The following is a 21,861-nucleotide window of genomic DNA, read 5'->3' as shown; positions in this document are numbered from 1 at the left end:
AAAAGAAAAAGAAAAAGGGATCTGCTACAGAAAACAGAAGATATATCCTTGCACATCAGTGAGGTGGTGAGGGAGAAAGGTTCAGAACAACAGATAAACCCATGGTATTTCAAGCATGTTAATCCCAGCATTCAGAAAACAGAGGTAGGCAGGCCTCTGTGAACTCAAGGCCAGCCTGGTCTACATAGCATGTTCCTGACCACCTAGGACTACTTAGAGATTCTATCTTAAACCAAACCAAAACAAGGAACTATAAAGAGGGTGGTGGAGGATGCAGATGGGAACAGGAGGGATGAGGTGCAAGGAAGATAGAGGGAGAATACTGGGAGAGACAACTGGAATGAGAGGCATCTCTGGGACAAGTCAGAAACCTACGGCAATGAAATCTCCCAGGAATGGATGAGGTGACCCTAGTTAAGATTCCTAGCAATGGGGAATACAGAGTTTAAAATAGGCAAGACTTCTAGTAGAGGAACTAACTGGGACACCAACACAACCACAAAACCTTCAATCTACAATTTGTCCTGCCTACAAGATGTGCTGGGGTAAAGGTAGCACAGTCATTGTGAGGGTAGCCAAGCAATGACTGGTGTAGGTTAAGGCCCACAATAAGAGGAAGCCCATCCCTGATACAATTAAACAAAACAAAACAAAACAAAACGGAAAAAAACTGACCAAGAAAAGCAAGCACTACCATGCTTCAGATCTTGACTCCATGAACTATTTTTAGTAGATTCTGATGTCACTGCATTTAAAAATAAAGATTACAACTAAAATTATGAACACATCTCATTAAATTACTAAATAAATCTTATGACAAATTTTTATAACTTTCTGAAGTAGGCATATTTCTTATGATTTTTCGGCCAGTAAAAAGTATCAAACTGCATTACATAAAATTTGGGAATGATATAATAAGAATTTTCTAGAGGATAAATGAAAATGTTTTAAAATGTTCTTAAAAATTAATAAGCCTAATAAATACTTGCACATAGCAAATATAGAAAGGCAAGCAGTCGAACAGAAGATTAGGCAAAAGAGGAAAATAAGAAATACAATGAAGGAATGTAAAAATTGGTAACTTCTAATATGGAGAAGCTGGCTCTCTTCACTAACCTGCACCCCTCCACCTTCTCCACGACCAGCCAGAATATAGGCCCCATTCACAACCAAAACAGGGTACAGGGCCAGAGCTTCATGACAGAGAAGCTGCCTAGCCTGTGTAAGGCCCTAGATTCCATCTCTAGCTGCTCCTAGTCTGTCCCACCCAAAGAAAGCCTCCTTTCTAAGAACCTATCTGCTAGCTCCAGATGTATCCATATGAAGCTACATCGCACTGTTAAGCTGCAGTAATGTTCACAGCATTTGCTTTCATGCCTTGGCACCTCTGACATTCTCCTGTGGAACTCTAACTCTGAAGACCCACCCAGTCAAGCACGGCTTGCCTCAGGTCAGCTCAACTCCCACCAGCAATCCCGTCCCACTTGAGCCACTTCTCTACTATGACAGTCACAACATTTAAGGGAAGTTTGAGTAAAAATGTCATTCATGATATAGTAAGAAGTCTTACTCATCAACAACAAAACCCACAAGCGAAACCAGTGCTCAGTTAGAAAAAGAAAATAGAAATGGTTCATAACACACACAATCACAATTAAAAATCACAATTCCACCTATTACCTAAATTAAAAAAGATATTAGTTATCCAGGCAGTGGTGGCACATGCCTTTAATCCCAGCACTTGGGAGGCAGAGGCAGGTGGATTTCTGAGTTCGAGGCCAGCCTGGTCTACAGAGTGAGTCCCAGGACAGCCAGGGCTACACAGAGAAACCCTATCTCGAAAAACCAAAACCTCGAATTCTAACTCAATAAAAAACCAGCTTTTAACAAATGTCATATCTTGATATGACATTTATATCTTGATATACTGAAACTTTACATAAAAAATTATAAGTATGTGTGTGTGTTTCTGTATTAACACAATGGACACTGGAAATCTGAAATTCCAATCTATAATTCTAATACTGGTAATCCTTTAACATCTAAATAAAGAGCACCTTAAAGAAAAGAATATAATTTAAATAAAGAGCAGAAAAAAATAGTTTCAGGCTGGACAGTGGTGGCGCACGCCTATAATCCCAGCACTTGGGAGGCAGAGAGAGGCAGGTGGACTTCTGAGTTTGAGGCCGCACGCCTATAATCCCAGCACTTGGGAGGCAGAGGCAGGTGGACTTCTGAGTTTGAGGCCAGCCTGGTCTACAGAGTGAATTCCAGGACAGCCAGGGCTATACAGAGAAACCCTGTCTCGGGGAAAAAAAAAATTAGTTTCAGAACTAAACTCTTTGAATTCAAATCCTCATTCTGATATTACCAGTCCTCTGATCTGGACTGGTTCTATGAGCTCATCTTGATGGTTAGTTTTAATTGTCAACTACAAAGCATCTAAGGTCAGCTGGGAAGTCTGACTGAGGAGTGTGCTGGGCTGTGCTGGCCTGTGCTGTAGGGGTCTCTTCAGCAGGTGAAGCGTGGTGGGCAGCACTTCATGGCTGGGAGCCTGAGTGAGTGAAAAGCAGCAGCAGACAGGCACAGGCAGGAAGAGCACACTCACTCTCTGCTCTAGTCAGTGGACATGACCGGCTTCGAGTTCCTACCGCCTCCACTGCCCCACAAAGAGGGCTGTAGCTCGGAACGGTCAGCCCAATAAACCTTTCCTCCTAAGCTGCTTCTGCTGGGATGTTTTATAGCAATGAGAAAGAAACCTTGAGTTTCTTCTCCTAAGATGAACATAATGCAACAGCTTTAACAGGCAGTAGTGAGTAATTCGCTCAGGGTGCTCATAAGTACTGCTATTACTCTCACCTTTCCTGAAGTCTAAGGAGCACAGATTACAAGCTTTGATAACTATGACCTTTACAGAACCGTGTTTTTGAATCACAACTTTAAGAGTGAAGAAAGTAACTAAAAAAAAAAAAAACCACTTACTTTGTAGCAGCAGCAAAATGTCTGTTGGACAAGAGACTGTTGACAGAACAAGGGTAAAGAGATGTCTGGTAAGCCATCTTGCAAAGACTATGCCTTTGATGATGTATCAAGACTTGGAAAGAAAAACAAAAAAATAACATTAAATAATCATCAGATTCATACATTTTTACATTCTAAAAACCAGTATTTTTTTTTTAAGCAACTACTATTTTGTGATTCTTAACCACTTTTAAGAAGTGTAGTGATAGGGGTGAGGGATTTTTTTTTTCCATATAATAATCAGGGCTGCCTCAAAACCAAGAGACTCTGAGTCTGGATCTTCCCAGAATCCACATGAAAGGCTGGGTGTGGTGGCAAATGCCTGTAATCCCAGGAATAGTGAGATGCCAGGGGGAGACAAGCAGATCCCTGCAAGCTATGGACTAGCTAACCTGACTTACATGGTGAAGTTCCAGGCCAATACAACATCAAAGAAAAGATGATAGGTATCTGAAGAACAACCCCACGCTGTCCTCTGACCTCTACACATGCAATGCACACATGCACCCATCCCCCACACGAATGCAAACATAAAAACACATACACGCACACATACAAAATATCTAACAATAGGAATAGAGCATAGTTTAAGGCCATAGTTGCTCGCCTAGCACACGCAAGGTTCTGTGTTCCACAGCAGCATCACTAAAAAGAAAAGATAAAATACAAAAATCACACTTGGAGACACTAAAAGCAAGGAGAGACGGCTAATGCCTAACGACTTTTTTCCCTTCACTTGTTTTGGTTTTTGAGACAGGAGCTCACTATAGTTAGCCTGACCTGGAACTCACTAAGTAGCCCAGGCTGAACTGAGCAATATGCAATATGTGATTACATGTTGAGGCATGAGCCATTACACCCTCTCCATCTATTTTTACCTTAATCTCATTTAAGCTCAATAGATTATTTTATTTTTATTAATAGGGATTATAACATATGTACCCCTAGATTTTTAAAAAATAGTTTCTATTTTATTTATTCATTTTTAAAGATGATACATTTACAGAGTTGTCTGAGTTCTTCTAAAAGCAGAAAAAGTGAGAAATTTGCCCTCCCAGCTCAAGACTTGTAATTAGAAGGGGCAGGGGGGGAAAAGGTAGTGTAGAGGATAAAAAGAGCCAGCAAATTATAACTGTGCATTCATGGAAATGTCTCAATGAAACCCATTTCTTTGCATGCTAAATAAAATTTCATTTAAGCTAGTCATGGTAGTGCATGCCTTTAGCCCCAGCACTTGGGAGGCAGAGACAGGCAGATCTCTGTAAGTTCAAGATCAGCCTGATATACAGAGCAAGTTCCAGGACAGCTAGGGCAATTATGGGGAGAAACTCTGTCTAGAAACAAAAATTTAACATTTTTAAAAAATGCATTATAAATTTATGATAGTTCTTTACATTAGTACTAAATAGGCACAGATACAGAAAGACAGATTAGTAAAACAAAAAATGGCTTGACAATAAAATCATCCAAAGTTCCCACCACGGAGGGGTAAAAAAGCCCACTCACAGGTGACTGGTAATATTTAAAAGCCTTCCAGGATAAAAGAAAATGTCATTATATCCTTTAGGGGAGGACAGTTTCACAAACAAGACCCAAAAACACTAAATAAAAGATGGTTTACTAAGTGTTAAAAACTTCTGCTTATCAAATATACTTTTCAAAAATTAAGAATTGAAGCCAGGCAGTGATGGCGCATGCCTTTAATTCCAGCACTTGGGAAGCAGAGGCAGGTGGATTTCTGAATTTGAGGCCAGCCTGGTCTACAGAGTGAGTTCCAGGACAGCCAGGGTTACACAGAGAAACCCTGTCTTGGAAAAAAAAAAAAAAAAAAACTTAAGAATTGAGGCTGTGGAGATGGCTCATTATCAGCAAAGTGCTTACCACGCAAGCATGGGGACCTGCATTCACCCCAGCACATGAAAACACTGAGCACAGTGACTCTTCCTGATAATTCCAAAAACAGAAGGCCAGTCACTGTGACTCACTGGCCAACCAGTCTAGATTAATCAACACACTCCAGGTCCTAGTGTGAGACCCTGTTTCAAAAAACTAAGATGGATAACTCATGAGAAATAATACACTACATGTATGTGCATACATGTGCACACATAACTTCCCACATGAACATACAGTGAAAAGATGAACATAAAGTGAGTAGAGTATATTTGTAACGTGTTCAGTTGACTAAAGAGTCATATCTTGAGTGTGAAAGAACACAATTGAAAAGTAAACAAAAGGGATAAAAAGGCTTCAAACTGGAAAGGAAATACCAATGGTGTGAAAGCTGTCTACTGAGTAGTATTACCTCATTAATAAGCAGGGAAATGTCAATTTAAAACACAGTATAGAATCCATATCAGCACTTCTTAAAGAGGGCTCAGCAGACCTATTATAGTCTGCAACCACATAACGGTAACACTAGCATGTGAAACAAACAAAGCACTAAATTATGTTGTTCAATGCAACTGGCAATGCTTTTTTTTTTTTTTTAAAGATTTATTTATTATATGTAAGTACACTATAGCTGTCTTCAGACGCACCAGAAGAGGGCATCAGATCTCATTATGGGTGGTTGTGAGCCACCATGTGGTTGCTAGGATTTGAACTCATGACCTTCCGAAGAGCAGTCGGTGCTCTTCCCCACTGAGCCATCTCACCAGCCCTGGCAATGCTTTTAATATTGGGCATGCTGGCCTATGTCTCAACACGTGGGAACCTGACCCTGTCTCAAGTTGTTTTTTTTTTTTTTAACTAAACTTAATCAAGAAAGCAGTATCTGATTTTATTGTGGAGATACAGTTTATAAACTGGATAATCTAGGTACCATTGTTTTACAAACAGCGGAATAAGAAAGCTCTAGGTTACTGGGCTTACGTTCCTGGTTAGTGGGGAGGCATGAACAATGAGTAGAGGAAGGAGAAGGACTGCAGGGGAAGAGGGAAAGTTGTTTTCGTCTTAAAAGTAAAGATCCATTTCATATGAAAGGTGACAGAGCTCTTGCCATGCAAGCATGAGGGATGAAATTCAGATTCCTGGCAGCCACACAAAAGCTAGGCAAGCACAGTGCAACACCTCCCACCTCCAGGGACCTCTCTGGATACAGTGGGAATCTGCAAGCTCCAAGTCCAGTGACAAACTGCCTCTGGAAACAGGCTGGATAGTGGTTGGCAGAAGAGACCCAACATCAATCTCTGGCCTCCATGTGCACACACACATATACACTCACACACGTGAACACATATACCAAGTACACATACACACGAAAAGGATCTTATAGTCTATATGACACTCTGAATTCGTATTTAGTCATGTCTGAAGTGCTCAGACATGAGTACACAAAATGGACAGTGCAGTTAGATTGCCATTGTCAGGACGTGATTGGGGTAGGGGGGCTTTTCAAAGTTCTGAGCATAGGAGTAATATGATTAAGCTATTTTGTAACTATTTCTCTACTTATTTAAAGCCAAGTAATAGGGTTTCAGACTATAGTCCTGCATGGGTTATGAGTCCAGGCTAACATCAAACTTGCATCAATCCTTCTGACTTTGCCTCCCAAGTGCTGGAATTAGAAACATGTGCCACCACAATCAGCAAAGGTCTTTTTTAAATTTTTTAATTCATTAAGTTTTTATTTTATGTGTATGGGTATTCTGGCCTTAGAGGTCAGAAGAGGGGGTCATTATCAAATGAGGTGGAGAAAACTGCAGCCTGTGATTATAAGCTTGGTTTTAACCATGTGTGAAATACCTGTAAGTTCTATACACTTACAGCTCTAGAATTCGCAAATGAGTATAAGACTGAACTTCAGGAAAGAAATACCAGCTGCAAATGAGTGTTTGCTAGCCATTAAATATCAAAGTAACACAAATGAGCCCACTAAAGGAATGAATTCACACACCCCAAAAAATTGATGTTGGATAAAGAAGAAATGAGAATGAAAAGGGGAAATACTAGGAGACTACAAGGAAACAGACGGTAGAGAAGACAAGCCGACTAGTTCATATGAGCAGGAACAGGAGGAATAATGAGAACATTAGCATGTATTCTGAAAGCTAAGAGAAGGAAAAGGGATGAAAATTTAAAATCTTCAGCCCTCATCTTGGCTGCTTCAATTTTGTCTAATGTGATTCCTATCACATATGAAGGTAATTCCCTCAATTTCTTTCCAGTATAACATACTCTGGTTTGCTTATTTCCTAGTGTGTGGTCTCTTGTCACCCCTAACTTTTGAAGAACGACCCTAAATAAAGAAGCTGACCTTGACACTTAACTTTCCTGAGAAAAGTTTAAAGAGAAAATGGATGTAGCATTTGTTAGGAAGAGTGGAGAGCTCCTAAGGTGTGTAGCTCACTGGCAGAGATTTACCTAGCATGGTTAATGTTCAAGATTCCATATCCAACACCACAAAATAAATCACAACCTTCAGTTCTTCCCTGCCTTGTAATACATAAATTTAGCCACGTGCCAAATGAGATTGGTTTCTTCCTCTTAAAATAGAGTGGTGCAGGCTGTTTTGTACATTTAAAGACCTGATTTTAATTGGATAATGATATTTATAATCATTGCCCTTAAAAAATAAAAAGACAGGCTGGAGAGATGGCCCAGAGCACCATCCAGAAGTCCTGAGTTCAAGTCCCAGCAACAACATGGTGGCTCACAACCTTCTGTAATGGTATCTGATGCACACACTTCTGAAGACAGCTATTGTGTACTCATATAAATAAATCTTAAAAAAAAAAAAAAAGGCATAGTACTAAAGGGGCTGTCATACTAACCAATCGGACTTGACTTATTACTGAAATACTACAGAATTAGTCTCCAAATGATAAACCTGATAGCCTCTGTAAATTTATGAATTGGAATCGCCTTTATTCACAAAGCAAGAATAAATACTCCAAGGTTCAGATGTTTACAGATGGAAACCACTTCAAATACCACCTTTCCCTTCAGGACTCACTTATCAAACTGAACACACCCGCTATGCCACACACAGAACAGAATCCTGGTTTGTATTCCTCACCCCTGACTGAAAGGACTACCAATGTATTTTCCCTCCCATTTCATCGTCAGAATGTCCTGTTCCAAGAGAAAAACCTTGCGTTAAAGGTCGCTTTTAAGCAATGTGGAGCCCAGAAGAACATAGAAGCATTTCGAGTACCTAGAGCTGACCGGTGCTTACGAGATTGTGGCATGCACTCTGCTGCAACAAGAGAATCGGCTCTAGACTTACTTTCCACGAAAAGGGCCCTGTTTGTCTTACCTCTACGGAGGCACCTTATGGCCGCCGCCATGTTGACTGTTCCGGATTGTGCTGACGAAATTGATCCCGGGTTTCAACTGCACAGAAATGTGAAAAAGGTTCCGCTCGGAAGCTGGCAAAGGGGGAAGGTGTTGGTAGGAGCAGAGGAGCAGGGCGGGGACGAACAGGCTTAAGTGCCCTCGTGGCGCGGTTCCTGTCCGCTCCCCGCCTGGGATACCTTTCGTGGTTCCGGTTCAAAGGCTTATCAACCTTCAGGGGGGGAAAAGGGCTTTGTTAAAAAACGCTATAATTATTCATTCTTTCTTATTTTTAATATTTGACCCTGCAGACGTACTCAGAACGATCATTTAAATAGCGGGAGCCTAGTTCTCTGCCTAAAGTCTTGAAAAACCTGGAGTGTCCCCAGCTTCCTTCGCTACATTCTCAGCCTTGTCAAGATTAGATTTTTTTTTTTTTAATTTAAATGAACATTGCTAGGCGATCCTGCGCCGAGCTAGCGTGTGCGCGCCTGAGTTCAGTCTTCTTGATTGCAAAGAGAAAACAATCCGTCAAACTTGGCCACCACCCAAGGCGGGCCAGGAGCTCCTGCTCACCCACCCCCTTCCTACCCCCTTTGAGGCAAACCTTAATCTTTCATCGGTCTGCTTTTTGGTTTCCGGCTGCTGGCAGGCTGTGCTGTTAGGACCTAAGAGCAGTACACTGCTTGGCGTTTTGGAAACACGTCTACGGTTTTGTTTTGGTTCTTGGTGTTTTATCTGTCTGTTTGTTTTTGTTCTACGTAGCCAATCACCGACCCATGCACAGGTTTATTCTGACCCTCCCTACCCACCTAAAAAACATCCGTTTTGGCACAGCTGCCCGTGTAGTTTCTCTAAACCAAGTCTGGTCACGAATTAAACTAATTCATAAGAATAAACCCCTCCAGTAACTGGCCATTTCCAAAAGCTCACTTAGAGGCTTCTGCTTACCTCCTCAACCAAAAACCTTCCTAACACACATGTAAGTATACACACACACACACACACACACACACACACACAACAGGAGAGAGGGAGGGAAGAAGGGGAGGAAAAGTCACACAATTCTCACCTCTGTGACATTTTGCCTCTCTGGCTTCTGCTCGAATTATCATGTATCACATTAACAGTATTGTTTTTTCCTTAAGATTGAAATTCAGACTTTGTTGGCAGTCTCCTTTCATACTTCCAGGACTAAGTTATGGCCACTTCTTCCTGGTTTTATAGAATAAACAGAAGTGGTACTTTTTTATTTGAAACAATTCTGAGACCTATTTTTCTATATAATACAATTTACCAACCTAGTGTAGAATTTAGTGGATTTTAGAGGCCTCAGAGCTGTGCAGCCATCACAATGTATCTCCCCACCTCTTTGAGCTCTTTGTGTTCATTTTTGTCACCCCAGCACTTACTACACACACAGCATCCGGCCTGAAGGAAGGTCTGCAGTAAGTGTTTATTGAAAAAAAAATGAATCTATGCCTACATGAATTAATGACTTGATAAGAATTTCAAGCCTGCAAAATTTTACTTGGTTTCCTGAAGTTACCCACAGATGATGAACTGGATTAAAGCTGGAATTCTCCGGAAGCTTTATTTTATATTTATACCTAGTAGCCATCTAAATGAATAAGATTGTTACTTACTGACTGTTCTTGTTAACATGTAAGCACTTGCTTCAAAAGCGCTGTGACTGTTAAAAAGTAAATAAAAAGAAAAACTTAGAACTTGAGTCTACTTGTATAACTTTGTTCCTGCTTGCCTTCTTTTCCTTCTATGTTCTTTTCACACATAGGTAAGCAACTACTATGTATCAAGTGCTGTACTTGTAGGCATAGATAAGGGAGAACAGGAAAACTGGCAGTTACCTCAGGATACTTAAAGATAATTCAGTCTAAGGATATATGCAAGTTCACCTATTGCTGACTCGTAGATTCATCTCATCTCCACAGCTGGAGTCAGTTGGCCCTCACCTAAAAATGCCTATAACATGAGAACACAACCATCCAGTCAGAACTCACAATATGTAATAAGCTTACAACAGTATCATTATTAAAACAATGTTCTGTATAAGTTCAATGTGCCTGATTGTCTTTTTTTTTTTTTTTTTTTTTTTTTTTTTTTTTTTTTTTTTTTTTTTTTTTTTTTTTTTTGGTTTTTCGAGATAGGGTTTCTCTGTATAGTCCTGGCTGTCCTGGAACTTACTCTGTAGACCAGGCTGGCCTCAAACTCAGAAATCCACCTGTCTCTGCCTCCCAAGTGCTGGGATTAAAGGTATGCGCCACCACCGCCGGGCTTATTGTCTTCTTTGGTCACCAGAATCTGATGGCATTAATCAAGTAAGATCCAAAGTTCAGACATTTGCAGATAGATAGATAGATAGATAGATAGATAGATAGATAGATAGTTAGTTAGATAGATAGGTAGGTAGATAGATAGACAGATAGATAGTAGATAGATACATAGATAGATACATAGAATTCATATAGCTTAAGACTTTATAAAAGCTATAACAATTAAAAAGCATACTCTGAAATGGGCACTCCATTATAATGATAATGACTTCATTACCATCTTGACTGAATTTAGAATTATATAGGAGACTGAGGCACACCTCTGGGTATTTCTGTGAGGATATTTCTAGAGAGAATTAATTGATAGGGAAAACCCATCCTGAATGTGGGTAGCACTGTGGGCTGTGACAGAACAAAGGCAAGTCGAGAGGAAGGCAGCTGGCAGCTGGGTGCTGGCTTCTTTCTGCTTGCTTTTGGTCATGGCACAAGCAACTCTGCTATGTGTTCCCAGCTATGATGGGCCAAATCCTGTGAAACTGGAAGTCAAACTAAATCCTTCTTGTTTTAAGACATTCCTGCCAGTTATTTCGGTCACAGTAAGGAAAAGATAACTACCAAATCTTTGAATATTTTATACATAAGGATTTCTCCTTGCTGAAGAAAGCTATTTTGGTTAAAGGGGGAATATTCTGGAGTCAAACTTCTTGCCTTTGAATTCCAGTATTCACCACCCGTGTGTGTGCAATGTGGAGCACTGTAACCCTCTGGGCTGGGATCCCTTATTAGTGACATGGGGCTAATGATAAGATAATTTTCAGAGAACTGTACTATAGTGTCTGTCACAGAGTCAACCCTGAATGAATACTAAATGTTGTTATTAAAGAGTCAGATAAAATTCTTAGTCAGAATGACAAAATGGAGCATCCGCTTATTAAAATCATGCATAATATCCTTGTTCCCACACATGCTAGGATAGTGCTTTATTAATATATTCAAAGTCGCTTGTCTATGTAGTTCATCTTAAAATGCAAAGTTTGCCAGTTGGTTTCTAGGAAGGCTTAGCCACTCCAGGAGTCATGGCAAAATGCCAGTAGCCTCCCTACTTGGCTAGTTTCCCTGGGGAAAAAATATTTGAATATGTGTTTAAGCCTGCAGTTGTTTTGATCTAAGTCCTCAGACTTCTTCAAGCATTTCCCAGTTCATCGGGAAATTTGTACTTGAAGAAAAGCTACTTCCTGTTTGAGGTTAGAGTTGAAAGAAAAAAGATTCTTTCATCTTACAAAAATAAGAAAATCTAATTCTTTCTCTTTCGTTCATGTGTAAGAGTTACGAAGAAAGCCTCATCAAACTCAGACTGGCCACTCTCCATCCCATGACCCTCTGACCCATTAGGTCTGGAATAAAAACCTGAGCATTTTCATTTATAATAGATTCTGAGGTGAGAATAATATAATGACTTAGGGACCACACATACAAAAACTCCCCAAGTAAGAAACATTTGCACACATTTAACATTAACTTGGAGAGGAGTGGTTATTCTGTATAAAAATATAAAATCCTCCCATGGAAAAGTGATCTACAAGTTATCTTCTCTAACTTCACACAGACAATTCTATGTTTCAGCGTCAAAACTCTGTTGCCAGTAGACATAGTTTCCAATGCTTATCTGCCAACCTTGACTTTAAGTATTCCTGACACTCAAGTTCCCTTCCCACGTGATGGCCATTGCAGAATCAGGTCCTGGCTAACATTTAACCCAGAATAATAGCATCTCAGAAAGTTGGAAGTTCCATGAGTGGCATAGTAGAATTCATAGTACCTTGCCTCTCAAAGGCAGGAGCTTCTCTGTTTCTCTGGGAGTCTAGCTTAATTACAGATTGAGCTAGGGGATTCAGAACTGTGCAGTGGTGTGCCAAGGAAAGCTTAACAACTGGTTCAACAGTACAAAGGAAATGAATTTGTAATACTTGCACATTTCCATGCTGTAACTTCTCCCACAATAATTAGTTTCAAGCTGTTAATCTTAAAGCCAAGCTGATCAACAAACCCTTGATAATTTATGACTTGGTTCTCATCTGGCTATACTGTGCTCTTGGAAGTTTCCTAGTAAAAAAGCTTTTAAAGACCTCTAAACCAAACCAAGTCTTTCTTGGCCCCCACTTCTCAAAATGTATGAGTACTAGTCACCAGGAAATCTGATTAAAACGTAGGTTGTGATTTGATAAATCTTGAACAAGATCAGGGAGGCCGATTTCTGGGATCCAACAATGTGACTAGTCCATGGGCTGTACTTTAAGTACAAAGGTCCCAGATTACATTAAACAACAACATTGGGATTTCTTTGGGTTTATTTGCTTGTTTGTCTTTGTGTTTTTGAGAAAGGGTTTCACACTGCACATCAGGCTAGCCTGAAACTCATTACATCACCCAGACTGACATCTATCTTGCAGAAGTGTCCCCTCCACAGCCTCCCAAGTGCTGGGACAAAATCTACATCACTATCATTAATTCTAAACCATACTGTTTTGCATAGACTCTCTCTCCTAATAAGGAATAAGCTTAAGTAGATTCCTGCATCTCTGAGTCTGTACCTCATGGCTCCCATCTTCAGTGGAGAGAGAAACCTTCCTGTCCCACCCACCTACATCTGCTTCTGGTCTAAACTTCCTCTCTCACTTAGATAAAACTTTCAGGCCCAGTTATTTGAAACTTGTTTTAATTCATGTTGAGGCTTAATTCTTCAATGACAGAGTGCTGGAAGGTAGGGCCTAGTGGGGGTGTTTGGATATTCAAGAGAGTAGAGCCCTCTCAGTGGGTTGAAGTTTTCCTTCTGGGGAGGGTTAAGTGTGTCAGGAGGTTAGCCCTTCTGTCTCTTACATGTGCCTGATCTTCCCTTTTTCTTTTCTTCAGGGTTCCACTTGGTTTATGGACACAAAGCCCTCATCAGAAGCCAAGCAGATGCCATTTCCATGTTCTGGAACTTCCAAGGCTTCTTCAGAACCAAGTCAGATGAAGCCCTATTTTTTATAAGTCACACAGCCTCCAACATTCTTTATACGAAACGAATACAAATTAAGGTACCATTTGACACAAGGAATGTCTATTCATGCCTGATCATAATTTGACTTGAAGAAAACAAACATCAGGGAAGAAAGTCCTGAACCAATCACTCCTCTCTTGACGCTGAGACTGAGAGAGAGAGACTGAAATGTTTAGGTGGGTGGACTTAAGCTGGGAAAGCCACAAGGGAGATTCAGAGCAAGGGAAACCTTGAAAAGCAAATGGAACCTGCCAGGGACTAGAAGCGACAGAGTTACATGAATCATTCACTTGCAAGAATAGAGATGGTGTGGGAATGGTGAAGAAAAGCAGAGCGGCCTCAGACTGGAAGATTACCACAGCTGCCTCAGCTCCTATTACAGTGCCTGTCGAGATGCATCCCTGTTCTTCCACTCCATTCTTGTGAAATCCTTTGTCTACCCTGTGTGCTTCTACAATAACTCTTTATCCCCTCAAAATTGTACCTGTGAATTTTTATGTTTTCTAAAAATAAGAAAATAGAAAACCTGTAGGAGTCTGCGGGGTACGAAGGCACATGCCTGCAACCCTGGCACTTGGGTGGTGGGGGCAAGGCAAGGAGTGCTGCTTGAAGGCCAGTCGGGCTAGGCAGGGAATTCCCGGCCAGCCTGAGCTATGGAGTAAAGCTACCCTAACCTTTCACTTAATTAAAAAAAGAAAAAGAAATGAAAGGAAAGGAAGGCAGGAAGGAAGTGAAGAAAGAAAAAAAGAAAAGAAAAAAGGAGGAACGGGGTGGAGCACATTCACACACTCACACACACACACACACACACACACACACACACACACCTCTGTAGGAATCTCGTTGTTCTAGTAAAATGTGTGAATTGACTGCTCTACTCCAGAATTAGTAACAAAACCTAACCCCTCCATCTCAGAATTTGAAAAGCTTCGGCTGTCTTCCAGCTACTTCATTCACTGTAAAGCTCAGATGAATTCTGGTGAGAAAGTTAAGAATTCTAAGATGTAGTTCGTCACATTTGTAGTCAATTTTAATTGTTAGAAGGCTCTTGCATACACTAAATCTGAAATCCCTCCAAAGCTTAAACCTGTTAGAATGTTTTTGGTCAGTTCCATTTCCACCTGGGGAACTTTCTGGAACACGAGGACATCTGTGTACCCTCTTTTAAATCTGCCCTTCACTTGCCTGATGCGCTCCTAACCCTAGTTATCCAGTTTCTCCTTCCTGTAGGGGGCAGCAGGAAACTCTCACTTTCCTAGGGTCTTACCAAGGACTCCAGTCTGCCTGTCACAAACTGAACAAAACACCCCAAGGCAATAATACTGATTCAGGGAATTTTGCTGCATTAACCTAGGCTGCAGTTCTAACAGCTTCACTCACCACTTTGTAATTATCTTGTTTTTCGTCAGCATTTCTTCATTTATGATGAGAAGTTACCACAGATATCTTGAATTTTGAATTAAACTGAATGGAAGCTTTTTGATGAACTTTTTTGCTTTCCTATTTCCATATTCTAAAATAGCACTACTGGGGCTGGAGAGATGGCTCAGTGATTAAGAACACTGACTGTTCTTCCGAAGGTCCTGAGTTCAATTCCCAGCAACCACATGGTGGCTCACAACCATCTGTAATGGGATCCAATGCCCTCTTCTGGTGCATCTGAAGACAGCTACAGTGTACTCACCATATATATAAAATAAATACATAAAATCTTAAAGAAATAAAATAAAATAGCACTACTAACACAAATATAATACGTGTCATATATGTTTAAGTTTTCTAGTAATTACATTTAAAGAGTAAAGAGAAATATGCAGCCAGTTGGGTGGCTTAGTGGGTAAAAGAACTTGCTGCCAAGTTTGATAGCCCGAGTTTAATCCCTGAAACCCAATCACGGAAGGAGAGAACTGACTCCTGGAAGTTGTTCTCTGACATCCTCTTGTGGACCATGGTAACACACATCATGGCTACAGGGACCATGGCATGTCCACACTATGGCTTTACCATGGCATGCATGTGTGTGTGTGTGTATACCCATGCACATAAATACATGTTAAAAAAAAGAAAATTGAATTTAATAACTTAATCAAATATGCCCATAAGTATAATATATATTCAACATAAAAATTATGACATTTTGCATTCTTTTTTATATTAAGTAATTGAAAGTATGTATTTTTCACTTGAATGTACTCTTCACTTGAAGCACAGACTACACTTCAAATATTTATCTGTGCCTACTTTATTGACCATCACAACTTTCCAATAATAGTAATCATTGTGATAGCTGGCTCTTACCGAACACTTACTGTTCTGCAGCCACTGGTCTAAGCGAGTTACATCATTTAACTCCTTAAATCCTCACAACACCCTTTCTGGGATGGGCACTGTAATTATTCTCACTTTACAGATGAGGGGAGGAGTCACTGAGAAGTTAAGTAACTGGTCTAGCTAGTTAAGTTAGGACTTGAACTACAATGACTGGCTCCTGGCTCATCCTTACCATGTATTATATCATACATATATGTCACACAGATCACTGTTCTGAGTGCTATACATAAAGCATTATGCATAATCTCCTTTTACAGAGGAAGAAATAAAGCCCCAAGATGTTAATTTCTTGCCCAGGATGACAGGCTGTGAGTAGACCCTGACATCAGAGCCAGTGTATCTAACCTTTGAACTTTCCACCTGTACTTCACTGCTACCCCAAAACTCTGGTGTTTACACGTATGTACACCCACGAGTCAATGTGTTTGTTGCTGATGTTTAAATGAGAGAATGACCAGATAACATCAGTGTGTGTGGGAGGAAGCAAGCAAGGCTTGAGCACACTGTGCTTTTATCTTCAAAGCAAAGTGTGGTAAAGTCACAGGCACCAGCAAACACTAATCAGGTCAACGATCTCAAACACAGGAGGAACACTCGAAGGAGTAAAAGTTGTTTCAAACATTTATCTAAAATACGGAGACATGCATTTAAAGGAAGCTTTACACAACAAGAAATAACAATACCAACAAAGCAATTCTGAAAAAGACCTCTTCTATTTACCTCAGTGCTCAGAACTCCCAGAGGAGGGGAGGAGACAGTAATGGCTGGAAGAATGTGACACCCCTCCCTTTTGTTCCCTGTGGCAGTACTCTTTTGTAAACCTGCCTTTCTGTCCCCATACTAGGTCTAGACCTTGCTTTTCCTTTTAACTTTTAGGTCATTTTGAGGTTGAGTCCCTCACCAAATTCCAGCATCGAGGGTGAATAAAATCTTCCCAGTCTCCAGGCATCTCTTTCTTCACTGCTTTGGAAATTAGTGTGAGGTTTTTAGTGGAACTTGGGAAATAGTTTTTAGTCATTTTTGTTGTTGTTTTAATGACAGAGTCTTCCTACGTTCATCAGGCTGACTTTGAACTTTACATCTTTCTGTCTGGGGGTTCCCAAGTGATAGGATTATAGGCTTGTGCTACCAAGTCTGCCCACAGTGGTCAAGTGGTCATGGGTGGCAGAAAAAGGTCACTGAGCAAGCCATGAGGACTAAGCCAGTAAGCAGCCTCCCTTTGTGGTCTCTGGTTCAGTTCCTTTCTCCAGCTTCCTGCTTTGGAGTCCTGCCTAACTTCCCTTTGTCATGAACCTAGACTTCTTCCCCAAGTTGGTTTTGGTCAGTATTTTATCATGGCAATGGGAAGCAAAGCAGGACCCTGCCTTTTATTATTATTATTATTATTATTATTATTATTATTATTATTATTATTAATCTCAGAACATTGAGTTCAAATACTTTAGCCTCACCTGAGCACAGTGGTCTCACATTTTTGTCACAACTGTTTTATTCATTCCTTTGATTTTTCTGTTGCTGCTACTGGGTTAGCATTTTTCCCATGGTATAACTTAGGTATGGAATATTCCTCAAAAGACTTACATGCTGAAGGCTTGCTGTCCTATTTGTGGGTTAAATAATTGGGTGGTGACTAGGTCATAAGAACTCTGATTAACTCTAATTAATAGGTTAATCCATCGATGGATTTAAGCTTTGATAGCATAATCAAAAATAGTGGGAGATGGGACATGGTTCAAGGAAGTAGGTCACAGGCGATGGATGAGTCTTCAAAGGCTCTTTGGTCCCGACCAATCCCTGTCTTCTTCTTTTGTATCCTGGTTGCTAAAAGATAAGCATCTCTGTTTCACCACATGCTTCTCCATGGTATTCTCTCTCTAGATCCAGAAATATGAGGCCAGCTTCACATTGACTTCCTGAAACTATGAGCCAACACAAGTCTCTCTTCCCTTAAGTAGTTCTCTTAGGTGTTTATTACAGTGACAAAATGTCTGATAACCACGCCCTGGTTATTACATAATAATTGAGGAATGGCAAAGACTGAATAAAGACTGAGGAATGGTAGAAGGCAATGGGAGAAAGAAGGTCTAGTAATTAGTTTACTCATTGCAGTGATCACAAACCTGAGCAGAAGCAACGTAAGGGAAGATTTTTATTTTGACTCCCAGAGGAACACAGTCCATTATAGCAGAAGAAATGGCAGTCAAGTAAGTTTGGTCTATGGTGTCAATGAGGAAGTAGAAAAGGGGGGTGCTAGTGCTCAGCTGGGTTTTTTATTTAGTCTGGGACCCCAGTTCATGGAATGGTAACACTCACAATTTTGGTGAGCCATTTCTCCTTAGTTTTCTCTGGAAACTCCCTCAAAGAAATGCTCAGAGGTGTGTCTCCTAGGTGACTCTAAATCTGGTCAAGTTGGACAATGAAAACTAACAATCACAAGAAAGAAACGGCCTCAGAAGTTTCAACAATCAAGGAACCAGAAGTTCAAGCTAAACTTTCCTTACAGGATCAACTAAAAAGGCACGCCCTTGCACAATGCTTTGACTTTTCCATCAGAAAACAGAGATGGTAATATTTTTGTAACATGATTTTTCCATTGCAGTTCTCAAATTCAGTGACTATTCTGTTTTGTTGTTGTTTTTTGGGTTTTTTTGGTTTTTTTTGTTTTTTGTTTTTTGTTTTTTGCTGTTTTTCGAGGCAGGGTTTCTCTGTATAGCCCTGGCTGTCCTGGAACTCACACTGTAGACCAAGCTGGCCTCGAACTCAGAAATCTGCCTGTCTCTGCCTCCCAAATGCTGGGATTAAAGGTGGAAGCCATAACTGCCCGGCATCAGTGACTATTCTGAATGACTGCATGCTTGCTAACTGTTTATTTTTAATGTGTAAATAAAATAACCTTTTGCTAGGAGCTGGAGATACGGCTCTGTGATTAAGAGCATTAACTGCTCTGCTAAAGGATCTGGGTTTGATTCTCCCTGCTCGAATGACAGTTAACAACACTCTGTAACTCTAGTTCTGAGAGATCCAACTCTTTGGCCCCTAAGTAAAGACACAAAAGCAGGCAAGATACCCATACACATACAATAATTTTAAAGATAAGATATTTTTCTATGTTTTCTGGAAGACAGAGCAAGTCCTAGCAAAGCAAGGACCAAGGGAATACACAAATGACCAGGAAGGAATAGGAAATATTCAGCATTCTTAAGCCCCCAGAAAAACTAGATTTATTTAGAAAAAAATAATATTCAGTGGCCAAATGAAAATAATCATGACCGAGACAGATATATAGATAGAGTATAACTTTTGTAAAAAACTTTAATAATGTTTTAAGCCCAAGTAATATAACTTCTTAGTTTGTACCAGTACAGGTTCAAAGCATGTGACTCTTTAAAATAACATCCAAATACACTTCCCCAAAAATACACTAGCAGATTACCTACAATAGACTAGAGAAAACAAGAGGCCTTGGTTCTCAAGACTCTGCCATAGGTAAAGGCCCAATACCTTTTATGGTTGATAATATAAATAGGGAGTTTTGCCATAGCTTACCATGTAAATAGCACACAGTGGATTCAGGAATCAGTGTCTATACAATAGGAGCACACCACTAAATACAAGCCTTATACATTCTGAGACTCAATAGCCTGAGAATCAGATATAGACACACAAATGACATCCTGGCATCTTCCAGGGGTCTTTGAATGGTTCTGGTGAGGTGAGTGAGAGCATTTGAAAAGGCGTAGGACCAGCAGAAAAAGGGACGGGGATTCTGAGTGTGTAGCTCAGTGCTCTGCTCTGCCCAATGCCTTCCAACAACTCAGGAAGGAGAAACAATACAACTATGTGCAGGGCTGGGTGTGGTGGTACACACCATTAATCCCAGCACGGAACAATCTCTCTGACTCTGGTTCTTGCCCTTTAGGAGGTAACAAGACGCATGCCTTGGAGAAAAACAGAAAAACCGATGCCATGCGGGGGCAATTTTAAGAACAGGGCATGTACTCCCTTGGTACAGGCATCAGGAGCTAAGGAGCCTTTGAAGGTGTGTAATATGGAGTCACTAATTACTGTAGTATTGCAAAATCAGGGGAATAGTTTAGAAAACACCAGCTGCACGGGTCTAGCCATCCGGTAACCTAAGCAGGTACAGTTGTTACAGTCATGTGACATTTGGCAGGCTTTATTTGCTGTTTCCTTTTTCCTAAATTTCCTCCTATTGGGATAAGCAGTTTGACTCATTGTATCTTCTTAGAAGAGATTTTAATTTCAGGTTAGGAATTAAAATGACAGGTGGTATCCCATGCCTTAAGGAATTATTAACTGAGTTAACCGTGAAACCCTTTCCTGCCATGTTAAATCGTATCAAGTCACCCACAGCTGTTGACTGTTTACCTAGCCTTCACTGCACGAGATTTCAGCATGATGTTTGCTTTCTACCTTTCCAGATAGGGATTCACTCTGTAGTACAGGCTAGCCTGGAACTTAGTCCAGACTGGCCTGGCCTCCAATTTATGTCAATCCCCATCAGTCTCCCAAATGCTAGGATTAGAGGCCCGAGCCACCAAACCTGGCTAGAATTAAGTAATTCTCATAGGCTACAAGAAGATATTGTCAGGTTCATTGTAAACTCTGACTAAACTATATTCACGGAATAACTCTCCTTTGGTATTTATGCTGCCTCTTTCGGATAATTTAATAGGCCAACGTGACACTTTGCGTTTTATGTTACTGCCCTTATAGACAGCTGTAAATCTCTCTGCTTCATTATCTTTATTCATCTTTTTTTTCTAACAGGCTTTCCCATTCTTTCCGTATTCCAGTGAATTACTGGTCATGTCTCCTTTTAAGGAACACTGTAGGGCTGAGATACAGCTCAATAGTAAAGTTCACGTTTAGTACAGGTGGCATCCTTGATTCATTTCCTAGCATAAAAGGAAAGCAAAGGAACCAAGCTGCATGGACAAAAATCCAAAGAGTCTTGTATTGCATCCAAACAGCATCCAGTCTTCACCCTTGTCACTCTGTGTGGTACCTAGGATGACATTCTTTTACAGGGACAGCTTAGAATTGCTTGCTGGATGAACTTGGCCATAGAAGAATACCAGAGAGGAAAATACAGCGCAGGAAGAAAGGGAAGCCGGGTTGCCGAGCAGCCCCTTCCCTCTGGCTAGCCGTGGAGCAGCCCCTTCCCTTCTGGCTAGCCGTGGAGCAGCCCCTTCCCTCTGGCTGGCCGTGGAGCAGCCCCTTCCCTTCTGGCTAGCCTTGGAGCAGCCCCTTCCCTCTGGCTAGCCGTGGAGCAGCCCCTTCCCTCTGGCTAGCTGTGGAGCAGCCCCTTTCCTCTGGCTAGCTGTGGAGATGTCCACGCTCTCAGTGGGCACTCTGTTTACAGTCACAGCACTCACCTGATTCTGGTGACGTGATACGGCTCTCCTTGATCTTGTGACTTATATGTCACTGGAGCTCCCGCATGTGGGGTCAGTATTTATTTTCAATATTAATTTCAACATCCTTTGTTACCATCCTTAGTCTTTCCCACACCTCTGTAAATATTCTAACCCCGTTAAGTTAAATTCTTTGAATTTTCCTACTGGGTCACTGGCCAAAAGATACCTAGTCAATACAGCTAAATTGAATTTAAGTTAAGAGATAGGATATACAAATGGAATTATTTATGTTGGGAAAAAAATCACTAAACCCTATGCTACTAATAATAATTTATTTAATTCAAAAGAGATATCAGAGAGAAGTCAAATTATTTTTGAGATCCTGTTAAAATGGATGTGACTTCTTAAATATATGTTGACATCTGCTCCTTGCATTAAGAACTGTGGGCCTCAGCCATCCATCGAACTGAGTACAGGGTCCCCAGTGAAGGAGTTAGAGAAAGGACCAATGGAGCTG

The 21,861-nt window shown here is 40.7% G+C and overlaps 1 protein-coding gene across 1 annotated transcript in view; it reads right to left on the bottom strand.

Annotated features, from left to right (window-relative positions):
- The window catches only part of Mrpl1 (mitochondrial ribosomal protein L1), a 58,791-nt gene extending 49,770 nt beyond the window's left edge, over nucleotides 1-9,021 (bottom strand). The window contains exons 1-3 of the mRNA XM_031391150.1: nucleotides 8,906-9,021; nucleotides 8,282-8,530; nucleotides 2,983-3,094 (exon numbers count right to left, since the gene is read on the bottom strand). Coding sequence (XP_031247010.1) covers nucleotides 2,983-3,094; nucleotides 8,282-8,312 — 143 coding nt within the window. The 5' untranslated portion in view covers nucleotides 8,313-8,530; nucleotides 8,906-9,021. The remainder of the gene's footprint in view (nucleotides 1-2,982; nucleotides 3,095-8,281; nucleotides 8,531-8,905) is intronic.
- Nucleotides 9,022-21,861: the final 12,840 nt, after the last annotated feature.

This window comes from Mastomys coucha, unplaced genomic scaffold (genome assembly GCF_008632895.1).
Source record: "Mastomys coucha isolate ucsf_1 unplaced genomic scaffold, UCSF_Mcou_1 pScaffold22, whole genome shotgun sequence".
NCBI lineage: Eukaryota > Metazoa > Chordata > Mammalia > Rodentia > Muridae > Mastomys > Mastomys coucha.
This window is presented reverse-complemented; position numbering and strand designations above follow the sequence as displayed.